Source organism: Gorilla gorilla, chromosome 20, assembly GCF_029281585.2.
Source record: "Gorilla gorilla gorilla isolate KB3781 chromosome 20, NHGRI_mGorGor1-v2.1_pri, whole genome shotgun sequence".
Lineage (NCBI taxonomy): Eukaryota > Metazoa > Chordata > Mammalia > Primates > Hominidae > Gorilla > Gorilla gorilla.
Window position 1 is genome coordinate 66235138 of NC_073244.2, and position 19716 is coordinate 66254853.

Genomic DNA, 19716 nt, shown 5'->3' on the forward strand with positions numbered 1-19716 from the left:
GGTTCAAGCAATTCTCCTGCCCCAGCATCCCGAGTAGCTGGGATTATAGGTGCACGCCACCATGCCCGGCTACTTTTTTTGTATCTTTAGTAGAGATGGGGGTTTCACCATGTTGGCCAGGCTGGTCTCGAACTCCTGACCTCATCATCCTCCCACCTCGGCCTCCCAAAGTGCTGAGATTGTAGGCATGAGCCACCGCCCCCGGCCTATTTTTATTTTTATTGAGATGGAGTCTCACTCTGTCGCACAGGTTGGAGTGCAGTGGCACTATCTCGGTTCATTGCAACCTCCGCCGCCCGGGTTCAAGTGATTCTCGTGCTTCAGCCTCCCTAGTATCTGGGACTACAGGACTGCACCACCATGGCTGGCTAATTTTTTTTTTGTATTTTTAGTAGAGATGGGCTTTTACCATGTTGGCCAGGCTGGTATCAAATTCCTGACCTCAGGTGATCTGCCCGCCTTGGCCTCCCAAAGTGCTGGGATTACAGGCATGAGTCACCGCGCCTGGCCATCAAATATATTAAGAATATGGATATATTTATCAAGTGAACTTGGAAATACTTACACACATATTCAAATGTAACTTATATAACCACACATAAATATGTATAGATGTAAAACTTTAGATATTTATTTAAGATGTAGTTACATACATATTGATATTTGAAGAGAGAAATATTGGCAAGCAATATAGAAATAAGTAAAATCTCCATTGTCTCATGGTTTGTATACATTTTATCAGGAAATTAGAGGAGATCCATAGAAAAGCAATTAGAACGGGGTAATTTGGTAGTGAGTTAGCATGAAATACAATGAATATACTCAAACGAGTAGCTTTCTCATGGATAATTATCTTTTATTTTTAAAATATGAAAGAATAAAGTACTTCACATATACATTGTTAAAGGTGTTGAATAGTTCTTTAAGTTGGAATGAATATAATTCTTCAAATGTCCACCCAGGACACCCAGCTCCCCTTGACAGGACCTGACCCTCTGTGCCCAGCATCATCACGGCAAGCATCGCCTCACTCACCAGCCTTGGAGTCGGACTCGTTTTGTGGTTGGCTGAGGGTCTCAGCTGCTCCTGAGAATCAAAACAGAGGAGAAGAGACATATTCAGAGGTAACTTATATGACAAATTACTCAACACCTTTGACAACTTATAAGTGAAGTATTTGATTCCTTTATATTTTTTAAACAAGAGATAAGTACCCATGAGAAAGCTACTGGTTTGGGTATATTCATTGTATTTCGTATTAACTTATTACCAAATTGCCCTCTTCTGATTTAAATTTAAATTAACAATTTTAAAGCATCTCTTTTTCCTATAAAAGAGGTTTAGTTAGATGTTAGAATTATCCAGTGATTGGACAACATTGGACATGAACCCACCCAGGCCCGGGGCTGAGCTGCACTGTAGCTCCCGCTGACCTCCCCCGGGTTTCTCATGCCACAGGGAGCCCCCCGGTCAGTTTCCCTCGGGCCATTGTGCTTTAAAACATCCAAACACAGCCGGGTGCGGTGGCTCACGCCTGTAATCTCAACACTTTGAGAGGCCGAGGCGGGCACATCACAAGGTCAGGAGATCAAGACTATCATGGTTAACATAGTGAAACCCTGTCTCTACTAAAAATATAAAAAATTAGCCGGGCGTGGTGGCGGGCGCCTGTAGTCCCAGCTACTCGGGAGGCTGAGGCAGGAGAATGGCGTGAACCTGGGAGACGGAGCTTGCAGTGAGCGGAGATCGCACCACTGCACTCCAGCTTGGGTGACAGAGCGAGACTCCGTCTCAAAAAAAAACAAAACAAAAAGAAAGACAGGAGATTCTAAAACAGTGGGGCTTTGTAAACCTTTGTTGTTTCAAAATATTGTGGCTTTGTCTTACTAAGCTGAGGTTCCAGGAGGGATGAGTGAAACTGCATGCACCGGCTCCCATCTCTGTTGGCTTTTTAACCCTTACAAGTCTCAGTTATTTGGAGAATCAGGACAGGGCCAGAGATGGCTGGAGATGGCAGCAGGTCTAGGATTGAGCCACATCCCAGATGCCCCAGAAGGTCAGAAATGAAGGGGCTTTGGGGCGGTCACATCCAGGCAGCTCCCCCTTATTCAGATGGGGAGTCCAGGGTGCAACGGGAACGGTCTTTTTCAGGAGTTCCACCTCCCAAGGAGAGGCTGAGCCATCACAGACCCAGCCCCACCTCCCCAGGCTCCTCCCACCTGACTCCTAGACCAAGCACCTGACTGTGATCTCCCCTGACCCTGGCTCCCCCATGAGAGGTGACGGCTCCTGGGAATCCTGCTGAGGGAGGGGGAAAGATCCTGCTGCTCCACTCACCAATGCTGAACCTCAGACACCTCCCTCCCCTCTGAACACCACGGAGGGAACACCTGCCCCATCCCTGGAGCACCAGGAAGCCACGCAGACCACACCCTTACTGTCCACTCTCCTCTCTGCTTCCCTGGAAATCAGACCCTGAATATTGGAGGTAGCATTGAGATGAGTCTAGAAAATTCTCTTGAGCTGGGAGTGGTTGTTTTTTTTTTGTCACCCATGGGGTCAGGACTTAGAGGTTGGGACCCAAAGTCTCCGATTCTGAGGTGGAGACATCAGGAGGGGAGCGGGTGGGGCCTCCGTCTTCCACTCTCAGTCTAATCTCCTCTCCTCTGAGGTTCACCCCCCCGCCCCGCCGTCTCCTCCCAGGCCTCCCTGCTCTTTACTCTACTGGGACTTCAGGGGTGGGAGCCAGGGGTGGGAGGTCCCTGTCTATTTCCACCCTCCCATGGGCTGGACCCTCCCCTGCAGACCCTCCCCCTTCACTCCCCTCATTCATTATTGTCCCAGAGCTCTGCTGGGGGCAGGGCCTGAGCTGAGCCTTTGAGCTCGGAGAGGACAGGGTCAGGGCCCTCACCTGAGACCACGAGTTCCAGGGGCTCACTGGGGAGAGACAGCAGGTAGGGGTTGGAGCTGAGTGAGCCGTAGCACCTGTAGGTCCCCGTGTGGGCTGAGGTCACAGGACTCATGGGGAATTCAGCCTGGTACTTATGAGATTGGCGCTTTGATTTTAGACGCAGTGGGGAATCAGCTGCCCCCTCCTTGGTCAAAAGGAAAGTGTGCATCCCTCCCTGTGACTGACACAGCAGGGTCACGTTCTCTCCTGAGGCCACTGTGGGGCCCGGCTGCACTGAAACGGAGGGTCTGGCACGGATCTGTCCTGGAGAGAAGAAGGATGGGTGAGGGGCTGCCCCACCTTGTTCTGAGCTGAGACCTCCCCAGGCCTCTCCCTGGGACCCTCAGTCTCTCTGTCTCTGTTTTCTCTGAGTTTCCCCTCCCCACCCACCCCTGTCTCTCTCTGTCTCTCCCTCCCTTAGGACCCTCACCCCTCATCCCAGCCATCACCACCTGGGCTCCCCCGGCAGGGCCTGTGCAGAGCCTGGGTCCCTGACTGAACCCACTGGGCTCCTCACCTGTGATCAGGATGTCCAGGGGGTCACTGGGGGCCGACCACTCGGAGGAGAGGTTGTGTGCACCGGAGCATCTGTACTGGCCCCCGTAGGAGCGGCTCACAGGGCCCAGGGTGAAGTTGGCCTGGGAGAGCCCAGCCTGGGGCTGCCGGCCAGGGCGCTGGAGGAAGTCACGTCCCCACTCCTTGTACAAAACAAATCTGTCGTAGCCGGCATCAGAGCCACACTGGAGGGTCAGCTTCTCCCCAGGGGCCATGACAGGACCCAGCTGCACTGAGAGTGATGGCTTCTTAGAAACACCTGGGAAAAGGTGGTCATGGTTTCCAGGAGCCGACCCTCAGGCTTCCCCACAAACCGTCCCTCTCCCCTGGGGCCTCACCACTGCTGATCTTCCTGTGTCTCTGGCCCCAGGAGCCCTGAGCCCTCTCGCCCCAACATCATCCCACCTGGAGCTGCCCTGAGACGCGGCTGCTCCACCTGCCTGGAGACTCAGGGAGACTCAGGGAATTCCAAGCAATGCTGTGAATTTCTCACCTGGGACCAGGAGCTCCAGGAGATCACTGGGTAGAGACCACACATAGGGAGAGTTCGAGTCATAAGCATAGCACCTGTACGACCACCTGCGACTCGGGCTCACGGGGCCCACGGAGAAGATGGCCCGGGATGACCCACGGGCATGGGAATGGGAGTTCAGGCATTGTGGGTGTTCATCTTCTCCTTCCTTACACAGAATGAAGCCATCAAATGCCACCTGTGAGTCACACTGGATGGTCACATTCCCTCCTGAGGTCACCACAGGGCTGGGCAGAGCTGAGAGGGTGGGTTTGCTGTAGGCTCCTAGGAGAGAAGGAGGCACCGTGTTAAATGGGGCTCAGACCTCCCGCGTCATCCCCAGGGCTGGGTTGTGAGAGGGAGAAGCCCCTGAGAGCCGACCCCCTTCCTGAGGGCAGAGCCTGGGGCTGGGACCCCTGAGTGTCAGCTCACCTGTCACCACCAGCTCCAGGGGGTCACTGCTCTCTGAGCGGCCTGCAGTGTGGCTGCCATAGATACAGCGATACCGCCCTGCATGTTCCCAGGTGATGGATGGGATGGGGAACTGGCCCTTCTTCACAAGCTCCTGTGGGATCCGTGTAATCCAGAGTGCTGTTTTCTTTTCTCTATATAGATGGTACTCCTGCGTCTCCAGGCTCCCCTGACACCTGAGGGTCACGGGACTCCCCTGGGTGATCACAGAGCCTGGCTCAGCCCAGAGGGTGGGCTTGGGGAGGGGCCCTGGAAGGAAATCAGAGTTCAGATTCTAAGTCATTTCCCACCCAACAGATCCCAGCTCTCAGCTGCAGGACCCTCCAGACACCCCCATCAGTCAGCCCAGAACTGCTATTCCCCATCCCCAGCTGCACAGGGGTGGCCCCTTGTCCCCGGTGAGGAGGAGGGACTTGGGACAGCTAGGGACAGACTCACCTGCCTGCACGTGGGTCCTGGGGTCCAGGCTCAGCCCTGGAAGAGAGTTCCCTGTGAGGAATTTGCCCCTGAAGCCTGGGCAGGTCCTCCCCTCCCTGGGATCTTTGTGAGCCCCTGGGGTCTCCTTAGGGACAAGAGTTTGGCTATGGGGTGAGGTCCCTCCTAGGTTAGAAGCTCCCTCCCTCTTCAAATCTCACCGAGACAGATCAGGACCGTGAGGATAGGGGTCATGGCGTCTCCTCCCACTGCACTGCTCTGTGGATGGATGAGCCCTCGGTGCTGGCAGGACAGAGGACACACAGGGCGTGGACACTTGGAGGCTCGGTCCTTCTTCTCATGGGGTTTTGTCATCTGCAGCCACACAGGAAGTGGAACTGCCCTCCCAGGAGCCTGGCTGTCTTTCCTGTAGGGCTGGGGTGGGGGTGGGCCCAACTCCTCTATAGACATTTCAGACAGAAATGGGATCTTTCCTGACTCCAGCCACTGTCTGTCTGCCTTGCCTTCATCTCACTAAGACCGGGGATGCAGCAGGAAAAAGAACCAATGCCTTCCCGAGTCAGCCCCTTTCAGGTGAGGGCGACCTCCTCCCTCTCACAGCCTCCCTCAAGGTCTCCCTCCCTCCTTCAGCCCGTCCATCAGCTCAGCATTGTGGGGTCCTTACCATGGCAGTCGTCCCTCCAGCCCTGGAGATCCTTCAGGGAAGATGCAGGTCCATGCTGCAGGGTAGACTCAGATCAGCAGAGACGCACCTGACACCTGGCTGTGCAGCCCAGGCTGAGCTGCGTGTGGCAGTGAGAACAGAGGAGAAATGCAGAGAATAAAGAGAGGAAGTCATGACCCTCTTTGTGGCCCTGGACTATAGGTTTTCTTTCTAATCAATAGTAATCCCCCCCCTTTTTTTTTTTACTTCCCTCCCTTTTTTTTTTGGCTACAGCGTCCACCCCTGACGTCCCTGGGAACAAACCTCTGAGTCTTTCCTGCCTCCTCAGTGCCCATTGCATCCTTGGCCATCCCTCTGCACCTCAATCCCTGTTCAACGTTTTGGGAACAATGACTTATATTTGAGCTTTGATTTGGGGAGTGGGGGAGGAAGCTGATATTTATTCAAAGACTGGTTATCATCCACTGCCTACGTGACCTCGGGCAGTAATGAACCATCTCTGAGCCTCAGTTTCTTCCTTTGCAGCTTGTTGTCACAAATCCCACTGGTCACAGTGGTTGTGGGGTCAGTGGTTCCTGACACATGGGAGAGGCTCATCTGTGCTTCATTTCCAGACCAGGTCAGCACATGAAGTGTTTGGGATATGATAGGATCATAGCGTTGGATGATTGATGTGTTCTCTCAAGATCTCACATCTGAGATCCCTAATGGAGAAATGTACATGCAGTATTTCTGAAATATGCAGAACATCAATGTCATGAGCAGAAAAAGAGGCGTGGAAGTCCCCAAGTGTAGATGGATCCACATTAAATAACAGACGCCAGAGGTGAGTCGCCACAGGTGCCTGGGACCGTCAAGGGGTCATTAGGGTGGAGGTTTCCACCAAAGGTGGCCCAAAGTGATTAGATTCAACATGCCAGACCTGCCTTGGTTTACTACAGAGAAAGAGATTCAAATGTTTAGGAAGGTTAAAATGTTAGAGAGGAGTTGTCATTCAAGATGGGCTCATCTAAATTGGAAGAGTCTAGAAGATCTATCTTTCTTTTTTTTTTTTTTTCTTTTTTTTTTTGGGATGTAGTCTCACTCTGTTGCCCAGGCTGGAGTGCAGTGGCACCCTCCTCCTCCTCCTCCTCCTCCACACCCTCCTCCTCCTCCTTCTTCTCCTTCTCCCTCTCCCTCTCCCTCTCCCTCTCCCTCTCCCTCTCCTTCTCCTTCTCCTTCTTCTATTTTTTGAGACAGAGTTTCATTCTTGTTGCCCAGGCTGGAGTGCAATGGCATGATCTCGGTTCACTGCAACCTCCGCCTCCCTGGTTCAAGCAATTCTCCTATCTCAGCCTCCCAAGTAGCTGGGATTACAGGCACCCGCCATCATGCCAGGCTAATTTTTGTATTTTTAGTAGAGGTGGGGTTTCATCATGTTGACCAGGCTGGTCTCGAACTCCTAACCTCAAGTGATCCTCTTGCCTTGGCCTCCCAAAGTGCTGGGATTACATGTGTGAGCCACCATGCTTTCATATCCAGCACTGCTAATAAAGACCACCAGAAACCATTTTCCTTGAGCAGGCACAGCCAGCAATATACATTCACTGTCCTACCTCAGGCACATACCAACTGTTTAGTTCTATCCCATAGTTTAGTTCTCACCATAATCATCATTATCATCTCCTTTCATAAAATATTAGACTGAATCATTACATTGATAAAATTATGCTGGTTGGAATGCCCATCAATGACAGACTGGATAAAGATACTGTGGTACATATACACCATGGAATACTATGCAGCCATAAAAAGGAATGAGATCATGTCCTTTGCAGGGACATGGATGGAGCTGGAAGACATTATCCTCAGCAAACAAACACAGGAACCGAAAGCCAAACACTGCATGTTCTCATTCATAAGTGGGAGCTGAACAATGAGAACACATGGACACAGGAATGGAAACAACACACACTTGGGCCTGTTGCGGGGAAGAAGGGAGGAAGAGCCTCAGGATAAATAACTAATGGGTGCGGGGTTTAATACCTAGGTGATGGGCTGATGGGTGCAACAAACCACCACAGCACACGTTTGTTTACTTATGTAACAAACCTGCAGGTCCTGCACATGTATCCCAGAACATAAAATTAAATTAAATTAAATTAAACATCAAAAATAAAAATAAAATAAAGTTAAAAAAAGAAATTATGCCATTTGGACCAGGAAAGCAAGAAGTAGCACCTAGTCCAAATTTATTAGTAACACATTTGCATGACAGAGGGTGAGAAATAAATTCCACAAAAATATTGGAGCCTTCCGCCTCAACACAATTTCTGAGTCCACTGATATGGAAAATGTTGAGATATAACTCCTAAAGCAAAAGGTAAGTTGTTGCATCTGGCCCTTCCTACAACCAAAAGAACCATGATACCTAGTAAGCCTCTTGGGTTTTTTTTTTTTTCTGAGACAGAATTTTGCTTTTTTTGCCCAGGCTGGAGTGCAGTGGCACAATCTGGGCTCACTGCAAGCGATTTCAAGCAATTCTCCTGCCTCAGCCTCTCTAGTAGCTGGGATTACAGGTGCCCGCCCTCACGCCCAGCTAATTTTTGTATTTTTAGTAGAGACAAGGTTTCACCATGTTGGTCAGGCTGGTCTCGAACTCCTGACTGCATGATCCGCCCACCTCGGCCTCCCAAAGTGCTAGGATTACAGGCGTGAGCCACCGTGCCCGGCCCTACCTCTTGGATTTTGAAAGCAACATATTTCTCATGTGGGTGTGCGCCATTAGCCCATTTACTAAGTGACTCAAAAGGAGGCCGGGTGCAGTGGCTCATGCCTGTAATCCCAGCACTTTGGGAGGCTGAGGTGGGCGGATCATGAGGTCAGGAGTTCGAGACCAGTCTGACCAGCATGGCAAAACTCCGTCTCTACTAAAAATACAAAAAATTAGCCAGGCATGGTAGCGGGCGCCTGTAATCCCAGCTACTCAGGAGGCCGAAGCAGGAGAACTGCTTGAACCTGGGAGGCAGAGGTTGCAGTGAGCCGAGATTGTCCCATTGCATTCCAGCCTGGGCAACAGTGCGAGACTCCATCTCAAAAAAAAAAAAAAAGGTTTTGAGTCGGGTGTGGAATAGGGGAAGGCTCTGCAACAGATCCAGGTCCTGCACAAGCTCTTCTGCCACCTGGGCCATATGATCCAGTGGAACAGATGCTGCTTGAAGTGTCAGTGGCAGATCGAGATGCTGTTTGGAGGTTTTGACAAGCTCCTTCCTATAGGTGAATTGGGGCTTAGACACTTAGGATTGTGGAGCGAAATCCTATCATCATTCACAGATAGCTAGTCTCCTTTTGAAAAACATATATATATTTTTTGCCGGGCACAGTGGCTCATGCCTGTAATCTCAGCACTTTGGGAGACCAAGGTGGGCAGATCACCTGAGGTCAGGAGTTCGAGACCAGCCCAGCCAACATGGTGAAACCCTGTCTCCACTAAAAATAAAAAAATTAGCTGGGCATGGTGGCACCTGCCTGTAATCCCAGCTACTTGGGAGGCTGAGGCAGGAGAGTCGCTTGAACCCAGGGGGCGGAGATTGCAGTGAGCCGAGATCATGCCACTGCACTCTAGCCTGTGCAAGAAGGGTGAGACTCCATCTCCAAAAAAAAAAAAAAAAAAAAGGAAAATAATATTTTTTTTCCATTATTGAGCCTTAGGAGAGACTGGATGCTTGGGCACAGGTCACCAAGGTACCATGAAATGTGAAGTGTGTGTTAGCCGATGCAAGCTGTATAATAAGATCATGTCCACTCAGGCCCTGAAAGTGTGAGCAATTTACACAAAGCAGGGAGCCAAATGCCCATGGTTCCTGTCCCTGCTACACAACCTTCTGCCTTCCAGCCTGCACCTATAATCTCATGGGGATTTCTCTATGCTCCGTTGACAGAGAAAGTGAAGACTCAAGCCTGGTTTGCAGAAGGTTCTGCACGATATGCAGACGCCACCCAGAGGTTGAGAGCTTCAGCGCTTCTGCCCCTTTATGGGACATCCCTAAAAGACAGTAAAGTCAGGGCGCAAGTGACCCCCTTCCTGAGGACAGAGCCTGCGGCTGGGTGCCTTGAGTGTCCTCTCACCTGTCACCACCAGCACCAGGGGGGTCACTGTGCCCTGACCAGCCTGTGGCACTTTGATAATAACAGTGACAGTTCTCTGCATTGTGCTCTGGCTTGTGTGAGATATAGGTCCTGGTCTTGTTCCCAGGCCCCAGTGGTTTCCTTAATGTTCTGTGACACTGAGCTTCCCTCTTTATCCAGCTGGTGCTCTTGGGGCTCCAGGGTACCCTGACACCAGGTGGTCACAGGCCTCCTCCCAGGGATCACACAGTCTGGCTCAGTCCAGGTGGTGGGTTTAGTGAGGAGCCTTGAAATGAAATCACAGGTTGGGTCCCAAGATACTAATGCATCCCTCAAATCCCAGCTGTCAGTCCCAAGACCCGCCCAGACGTCCCCATCAGTCAGCTCAGAGATGCTGTTCTCCATCCCCAGGTGGCTGGGGGTGGCCCGTTGTCCCCAGTGAGCAGGAGCGACCTGGGACTGCTGGGGACAGACTCACCTGCCTGCACGTGGGTCCTGAAGCTCAGACTCAGCCCTGGAAGAGAGCTCCCTGTGAGAGATTTGCCCCTGAAGCCTGAGCAGGTCCTCCCCTGCCTGGAAGCATCCTGACCCCTGAGATTTCCTGATAGACCAGGGCTTGGCTGTGGAGTGAAGTCCCTTCAAGACTAGGGTACCGCTTCTCCTCTTGAAATCTCACCAAGTCAGAGTAGGGTTGTGAGGGTGGGAGTCATGGCACCTCCTCCCACTGGCCCCAGCTGTACAGATGGATGAAACCATGGTGTCCAGGAGGACAGACAGACACACTCAAAGGCTGGGTTCTCCCTGTCATGGGGTTGTCCCATCAGCAGCCCCACAGGAAGGGGAGCTGCAGAAGCCTGGCTCTCATTTCCCCAGGGCTGAGGTGGGAGTCAGCACCAGGTTCCCTGAAGACATTTCAGACAGAAATGGGCTCCCCCTCATCCTTGGCTACTGGCTGCAGGATCTTTCCTCATCTTATTGAGGGCTAGGATGTAGTAGAAAAATGGGCCCAGGGCCTCCCTGAGTGAGCCTCTTCCAGGTGAGGGTAACTGAGGGCTTCTCCTCCCCTCTCAGAGCCTCCACATGGGGTCTCCTTTACTCCTTCATCCTGTCTATCAGCACGGGGTTGTGGGGTCCTTACCATGGCCAGTCATCTCATCCGTCATGGAGATGCTTCAGGGAAAATGCAGGTCCATGGTGCAGGGCAGACTCAGGTCAGCAGAGACGCATCTGACATCGGGCTGTGTAGTTCAAATTGAGCTGCATTGTGGCAATGAGCGCAATGGAGAAACACAGGAAATATGGGTAGAGAACACGACCTGTATCCAACACTGCCAGTTCGTTCTATCAACCCGTGCCCTCCATGGACTTTCCCTTTCTCTTAGCAGCAGCATCCACCTTCATCACCTTGGAAACAGACTTGTGATCCACTCCTGAGTCTTCAGTGTCCTTTGTTTCCCTGAGGGGAACTCACCTTTTGGGATGGGGAGCTGATTTTTACTTAATGATTGCTCATTATCTGCTGCCCATGTGACCTTGAGCCTTCACACCCCCTTCTCTGAGCCTCAGTTTCCTTGTGTGGAGCAAGTTGTTACACACCCCACTCATCAGAGGGGTCGTGGGGGTCGGCGGTGACTGGGACTTTGAAGGAGCTCAATGATGGTTAATTCCCAGGACAGAGTAAGACATAGGGTTGTAATTTGAGAAAATCAGGGTGTTGAACAATTGACGCTCCCACTCAAGAATCCTCATCTACCCTGAGTACTAAGAAATTGTACATATAATATTGCTTAAATACACAGATTATCAGAGTCATGAGTAGAAATCCTTCCTTCCTTCCTTCCTTCCTTCCTTCCTTCCTTCCTTCCTCCCTCCCTCCCTCCCTCCCTTCTCTCCCTCCCTCCCTCACTCCCCCCCCTTTCTTTCTTTCTTTCTTTCTTTCTTCTTCCTTTCCTTTTTTTTTTTTTTTTGACAGAGTCTCACTCTGTTGCCCAGGCTGGAGTGCAGTGGCACAATCTTGGCTCACTGCAACCACCATCTCCTGGGTTCAAGTGATTCTCCTGCCTCAGCCTCCCAAGTAATTGGGATTACAGGCGTGTGCCACCACACCCAGCTAATTTTTGTATTTTTTATAGAGACGGGGTTTCTCCACGTTGGTAAGGCTGGTCTTGAACTCCCGACCTCAGGTGATCCGCCTGCCTTGGCCTCTCAAAGTGCTGGGATTACAGGCGTGAGCCAACGTGCCCAGCCCATGTTGGACCTTTTCTTATCAGGCACACTTCTGAGAGGATGCTACGTTTGGAAGAGTAAATGCTTGATCCATTCTGCTTTTGAGAGCTTGTAATAAAATTTTCAGTTCAGCCAATGTGTTTCTCAGCATTAGTATTTCTGTTTAAATTCTTGAAACTATTTCAATTTCTTTGCCAAATTTATCTGATACATTTCTAAATTGGTTTTATTTGTTATCATGGAGTTTGCCTAGTTTTTTTTTTTTGTTGTTGTTGTTTTTGCATAACTGCTATTTGGAATTCTTCATCCAAGAGCTCACGCAGCACCATCTTTTTAGGCTCAGTTCCTAGCTCCATGCTTTGTCCATTTGAGGTGGTCATAATTCCCTGTTTGCTCTTGTTTCTTTTGGACGTTTGTCCATGGTCTTTCAATGAAGGACTAGTTATTTATTTATTTATTTTTTTGAGATGGAATCTTGCTCTGTCACCCAGGCTGGAGTGCAGTGGCACGATCTTGGCTCACTGCAACCTCTTTCTCCCAGGTCCAAGCAATTCTCCTGCCTCAGCTTCCTGAGTAGCTGGGACTACAGGGGCATGCCACCGCACCCGGCTAATTTCTTTTGTATTTTAGTAGAGATGGGGTTTCACCATGTTGCCCAGGTTGGTCTTGAACTCCTGAGCTCAGGCAATCCGCCCGCCTCGCCCTCCCAAAGTGCTAGGATTACAGGCGTGAGCAACCGCGCCCAGTCGAAGGACTAGTTTTTAATTCCGGTTCTGGCTGTCTGGTTGGTTTTGGTTTTCCTCATGTATGTTTGCTGAGAGGATCTATGTAGTTGCCTGTGATGCCCGTTAATCCAAAATTGCTACCTCACTTTCATCAGTAGGTGGTATCTTAGGCCATCGTTATATAAGAGTAACTTTTTTTTCACTTTTTGGAAAATATTTTATTTGCCAAAATACATTTGAGAAAAATAATGTTGATTATACAAGTGGATAAAGCAATTGTCATATATATATATACACACACACACACATACATCTATACATATACACCTATATATACATATACACACATATATACATATATATACACACATATATACATATATATACACATACATCTATACATATACACATATATATATACATATACACACATATATACACATATATACATATATACACACACATATATCCATATATATACACACACATACATCTATACATATACACATATATATACATATACACACATATATACACATATATACATATATACACACATATATACATATATATACACACACATATACATCTATACATATACACATCTATACATATACACACATATATACACATATATACATATATACACACATATATACATATATACATATACACATATATATACACATATATACATATATACACACACATATATCCATATATATACACAAACATACATCTATACATATACACATATATATACATATACACACATATATACACATATATACATATATACACATATATATACATATATACACACACATATACATCTATACATATACACATATATACATATACACACATATATACACATATATACATATATACACACACATATACATATATACATATACACATATATACACATATATACATATATACACACACATATATACATATATACATATACACATATATACACATATATACATATATACACACACATATATCCATATATATACACACACATACATCTATACATATACACATATATATACATATACACACATATATACACATATATACATATATACACACATATATACATATATACACACACACATATACATCTATACATATACACATATATACATATACACACATATATACATACACACACATATATACATATATATGTATACACACACACACACACATATATATATACACTGTGGAATACTACTCAGCCATAAGAGGGAACAAAATAATGGCATTCACAGTGACCTGGATGAAATTGGAGACTATTATTCTAAGTGAAGAAATTCAGGAATGAAAAACCAAATATTTTATGTTCTCATTCCTAAGTGGGAGCTAAGCTATGAGGATGCAAAGGCATAAGAATGCTACAGTGGACTTTGGGGACTCGGGGGAAAGGGAGGGAGGAGGTGAGGGATAAAAGACTATAAATCGGGTTGAATGTATACTACTAGGGTGATGGGTGCACAAAATCTCAGAAATCATCACTAAAGAACTTCTGCAAGTAACCAAACACCACGTTCCCCAAAAACCTATGGAAATAAGACAGAAAATAAAAGAAAAATGATGTTGGTTATAAGTTGTGCAAACCTGTGTCTTAACTTGTTCATTCCACCAGCATAAAATCAGCAACACATGTGCAGTGTTGGCCCCAGGCAAATCTGCTTGAGACTCAATGTTCAAGATTGTTATTAGGTGGGGACCACATAGGCATAATGAGCAGGTACAGAGAAACCAGAGGAAACCGGGTGTTCACTATGAATTACACTGTTTACAGAAACAGCCTAGTGAAGACATAGCAGCAGAATTCAGTGCTGCAGGCACACAACCTCACGTTGTCTCTTAGTAATACAGGGGACATGCTAGAAGCAAGTTCCTAGATGCCAACCAAGAATCAAGCTCACAAACAAGTCCTTCTAAAGTTAGCATCCTCATCAATGTTAGGTTAACTTCTTCTTGCATACCCTTCACCTAAAAGAAATAGTAGTTATCTTCAATCCTTCAGCACAGCGTTCACACAGAACGTGCCTCCAGCTCTCCCAGATTCTTCTAGGGCCAGCACAGCTTTTCTGATGCAGATTTTTCAAAGTTCTCCAAACCGAAGAGTCAATCCAAAATCATCTTGACTTTCCATGTTGGCGGCCTTTGGGGGCCTTCTCTGGCTGTGCTGAGCCTGAAAGATCATCCCCTAGAGACCGCCAGGATCAAGCCAGCATGGTCATTGGAATGAGATTCTCCATTGCATAGTCTGAAGGGGCATGGTCAGTAGACAGAACAGGGCATTCACTGGGGGCCAGACAGGCTGCACTCACATTGGGAGCCTGGATGGGTGTTTACACATTCACACTCCTGAAAGGGAAGTCGTAGTTACTCCTGACTTTGAAACTATACTTGGTGGATGCTGGTTGAGAGGATCAAGGACTCCTATGAATAAGAGCATGGGAGGATTAGAGCAGCTGGGGCCATTCTACTCCTGCTCCCCTGTCTTGGCTCCTTCATAACAACTCTCTTCCCTTCTTTTTTTTTTTTTTTTTTTTTTTTTTGAGATGGAGTCTTGCTCCATTGTCCAGGCTGGAGTGCAGTGGTGCAATCTCAGCTCACTGCAACATCTGCCTCCCAGGTTCAAGCAATTCTTCTGTCTCAGCCTCCAGAGTAGTTGGGACTACAGGGGCCTGCCACCACGCCTGGCTAATTTTTGTATTTTTAGTAGAGACAGTGTTTCACCTTGTTGGTCAAGCTGGTCTCGAACTCCTGACCTCAGATGATCCACCTGCCTTGGACTCCCAAAGTGCTGGGGCCACCGCACCCGGACCTCTCTTCCCTTCTCATGGGAGAATTGTGTAACCATCCTTGCTAACCTCAACTTCCACCTCAGATGGAGCACTGTATGATTTCCTTCCTCAAATTTGTTCAAGTTCTTGGGCCTCATTGAGGTCACCACCAACCTCTCGGTTTGGGGGATATTAAGAGTTTAGTTTTGCAACCACAACTCAGTGACAGAAAAAAGGAATTCAAAGATACAGGAATACTTAACAGTGCTCCTTTCTCATCTTCAATTTGTTCCCATATTAGCTAAACCCATGCTTAACCCCTTAAGGTAAATACCCCTAGTAACTCTTCATCTGTCAATACAGAATTCAGAGATGCGTATGTGGGACTCTAGATTGTACCAGAGTCCAGGGTACAACAGAGCTGAAGGCTGTCACTGCCTTTTCTATTGTTCTGCCTCATCTAATTATCTCTGTGGTCCAGTGTAGCTTAATACTACTACTATTAAAAGTAATAATCACTGCCTCACTTTTAATGATTGGGTCCACTCATCTGTCCTGTTTTGCGATGAATGAGAGAATGATTTTAGAATCCAAGCCTTTTTTTTTTTTTTTGAGACAGAGTTTTGCTCTTGTTGTCCAGGCTGGAGTGCAATGGTGCAATCTCGGCTCACCACAACCTCTGCCTCTGATTCAAGCGATTCTCCTCCCTCAGCCTCCTGAGTAGCTGGGATTACAGGCATGCACAACTACACCTGGCTAATTTTGTATTTTTAGTAGAGACAGTGTTTTTCCATGTTGGTCAGGCTGGTCTCGAACTCTTGACCTCAGGTGATCCGCCCACCTCGGCCTCCCAAAGTGCTAGGATTACAGGTGTGAGCCACCATGCCGGGCTGCATCCAAGCCTCTTTTCCAGGAGCAAGAAATACTACAGTGAACAAAATCTCCCATTGTTAATTCAATGTAGAAACTCATGAGAAAAAAGCAAAAAATTTTAAGGAGATAAATTAGAAAACAACATGTGCAGATGGATACATGGACAAAAAAATTAAGCTACCTAGAGATCTCGAATGTGTGTTAACCTAATACAAGGACTATTAGAGAATACAGGTGGGCAAGAATCACTTTACCCACTTTGTCATGGAAAATGTCTTTGAGGATGTGACAGGTTTGGTAAGAACGAAAAAATGAGAAAGTGGTCATTATATGAAGATCCAGAAAAATAATATTATTCAATATAGGATCAGCTGATTGAAGTATTCAACAAATATGCAGAAAGTTTCCTAGTGTGGACAACACTTATTTGATTATGAGGAAATTTAATAAGTGCTGTGAAGTAACATAGATCTGTATTCACAGATGTGCAATAAATTAAGTAAAAATCAATAAAGACATAAAATGAGAAAAAAACCTATCTACAATAAAACCATGCATCTCAAATCATTGGATGGAGAGAAATATACATACACAGAATACTCTCTGAGAATAACTAGAATAAGGAGATATGTGGCCGGGTGCAGTGGCTCACACCTGTAATCCCAGCACTTTGGGAGGTCGAGGTGGGTGGATCACTTGAGGTCAGGAGTTCAAGACCAGCCTGACCAACATGGTGAAACCCCGTCTCTACTAAAAATACAAAATTAGCCGGAAATGGTGGTGCACGCCTGTAAATCCCAGCTACTCAAGAGGCTGAGGCAGGAGAATCGCTTGAGCCCGGGAGGCGGAGGTTGCAGTGAGCAGAGATCACGCCACTGTACAGGAAGTTTCAAACCCAGGAGAGATTATCTTTCAAGTACTCAGTGTTGTGGTTTCTCCTGCCAGGGTGACAACATGATGATTATGGAAATCTAATCAGAAAACTGCTATCTTGCTTTTATTCCTACCTCCACAGGATGAAAACAGTTAATGGTGGAGACAAAATATGTCCAGAGTAGACAGGAGTCACAGAAAAAGTGAATTCTGATACGTTCTTTCCCAGGAAGTTACTGGTACAGAAGTTTAGAACTGAGATACCTTTTGGAAACAAGGATGGCATTCTGCCTTTGATGGATGGAAGAGTACTATCCCAGATTTAGATAGAATTTGCTAAAGGCGTCTATCTTAGAGTGGTTGAGCCATCTCCACTTCAAGCTATGACTTTCTGTGAATTACCCACCCACTTGTCCTTCACAATAACAGCTTACCCACCCACTTGTCCTACAGAATAAGAGGGACCTTTTAGTCTGCTCTTCTGATTGCGGACCTGATTCCACAGGTGCCTGGGGCATCTTTGCAATCCCTAGGAATCAGCACCATGGACAGGGGCAAGGAATAGGGTCCACTCCTCTCTCCGCTTCAGCTGGACCTCTTGTTCGTTTTCTCTTTCTTTCTTTCTTTCTTTCTTTCTTTCTTTCTTTCTTTCTTTCTTTCTTTCTTTCTTTCTTTCTCTCTTTCTCTTTCTTTCTTTTCTCTCTTTCTCCCCTTTCCTTTCTTTCTTTCTTTCTCTCCTTCTCTCTTTCTTTCTCTTTCTTTCTTTTCTCTCTCTCCCCTTCTTTCCTTTCTTTCTTTCTCTCTCTTTCCTTCTTTCTTTCTTTCTCTTCCTTCCTTCCAACTTTTATTTCAGATACAGGGAGTACAAGTACAAATTTCTTACATGGGAATATTGCTTGATGCTGAGGTTTGGAGTACGGATCGCATCCCCCAACTAGTGAGCATAATACCCAATAAGTAGTTTTTAAGCCTCTTCCACCCTCTAGTAATCCACAGTGTCTATTGTTCCTATCCTTATGCTCATCTTTTTCTTTACACATTTCACCTCATACTGACCACCCAGCAGGAACAAAAGACCTCAATGCTGCTTGGAAAATAAGGCTCCCTCCCTTCATCTCTACCTTCCTTCCCAGGCTCTCTGGAAACAACCTCTTTTGTAAAGACTTCAAGGGCAGAAGAATAAGCTGAGAAACTCAGCCCAGAGCTGCAGGAGACTGTGACTCCTGTAGTCTGTGAGGACCTTGTTGCTCAGCCAACATGAAGTGAGTCCATGAGGGTGAGGAGCTGCAGATCCCACAGACTGTTTGGGGCAGGGACAGAAGGAGTAGGTGGGGTTGTGGTGCCTCTTGCTCTGTTCCTCAGCTTCATCTCTTTTGCTCAAAGGTTGGCCCCCAACTTTTTCAAATCTTCTCATTCCACTCACCCAGCACCTTCTGTGACCCCCGAGTAGGGTAAGGCATGGAGTGAGAGTGAGAATCACCCCGACTTTCATGACTTTCTTCATCCCTTTCTGAGATGGGATTGCTGTATGACTGGTCCCTGCTGTTTTTCCTTCCTTCTATCCCAGGCCAGGGCTCTCCTAGCACAGGGATGCATGCTAAGGGTTTAGAATCTTAACGGATGTGGTGCTTGGAGCTCCTATACTGAGACCAAAATCTTTAGGGGTCACTGAGGAGTGACAACGGGTGTAAGGAGGAACTATGTGGACCACAGCACTAGTAGGTCCCCCTGTGGGCTGAAGTCAAAGGGCTTGGTGTAAACTTGGCCTGAGAGAGTAAGGCCATGTCTTTCAATCGATGGCTTTGGGGAGGCACAAGTGACCTGTCCTTGGACAGACAGAAGGTACCCAAGCAGATCTCTGAGTAGCACTGCAAGGTCAAGTTCTCTCCCGAGGACACTAAGGGCCCTGGCTCAGACAAATGGAGGGTTTCTTGTACATTTCTAGGAAATATGAAGGTTGCAGTGTGTACAAAGCAGCCCCTTCCCACATGTCCTGGACCCCGAACTGAGGGACTGGCCTCCTCTCTCTCAGCTCCTGTTAGACTCTTGGTGTGGGTCTTTGTAATCTCCAGGCCTCTCACTCTCCTTTTCTAAGTTGCTCTCCTTGGACCACTGCCTCATCGCATCCTCTACTCTAGGACCCTCTCCCTGGACCCTCATCCTAGGGATGACCCTGGTCCCAGGACCCTGAGCATATAATCAAGACAGGGGGCTAGGCCAGGCGCAGTGGCTTACTCCTGTAATCCCAGCACTTTGGGAGGCCGAGGTGGGCAGATCACGAGGTCAGGAGATCGAGACTATCCTGGCCAACATGGTGAAACCCAGTCACTACAGGCCGGGTGCGGTGGCTCACGCCTGTAAGCCCAGCACTTTGGGAGGCCGAGGCGGGCAGATCACGAGGTCAGGAGATCGAGACTATCCTGGCCAACATGGTGAAACCCTGTCACTACTAAAAATACAAAAATTAGCTTGGCATGGTGGCGTGCGCCTGTAGTCCCAGCTACTTGGGAGGCTGA

The 19716-nt window shown here is 47.7% G+C and overlaps 1 protein-coding gene across 1 annotated transcript; it reads right to left on the minus strand.

Annotated features, from left to right (window-relative positions):
• Positions 1-779: 779 nt before the first annotated feature.
• On the minus strand, positions 780-5156 carry LOC109024105 (leukocyte immunoglobulin-like receptor subfamily A member 3). Its single transcript, XM_055370537.2, has 7 exons — positions 5123-5156; positions 4926-4961; positions 4449-4736; positions 3999-4301; positions 3468-3764; positions 2912-3214; positions 780-1086 (listed from the first exon to the last, which is right to left on the minus strand). The coding sequence occupies exons 1-7, from the start codon at positions 5154-5156 to the stop codon at positions 1028-1030; spliced, it is 1320 nt and encodes a 439-aa protein (XP_055226512.1). The 3' UTR covers positions 780-1027.
• Positions 5157-19716: the final 14560 nt, after the last annotated feature.

Excerpts from the sequence above, each read along its gene's own strand:
- LOC109024105 (XM_055370537.2), bottom strand. The coding sequence starts at position 5,156 with ATGACCCCTATCCTCACGGTCCTGATCTGTCTCG. Across the intron at positions 3,765-3,998 it reads CCTGGAGCTCCTGGTCCCAG|GTGTTTCTAAGAAGCCATCA; the intron begins GTGAGAAATTCA and ends ACCTTTTCCCAG. Across the intron at positions 3,215-3,467 it reads CCTGGACATCCTGATCACAG|GACAGATCCGTGCCAGACCC; the intron begins GTGAGGAGCCCA and ends TCTTCTCTCCAG.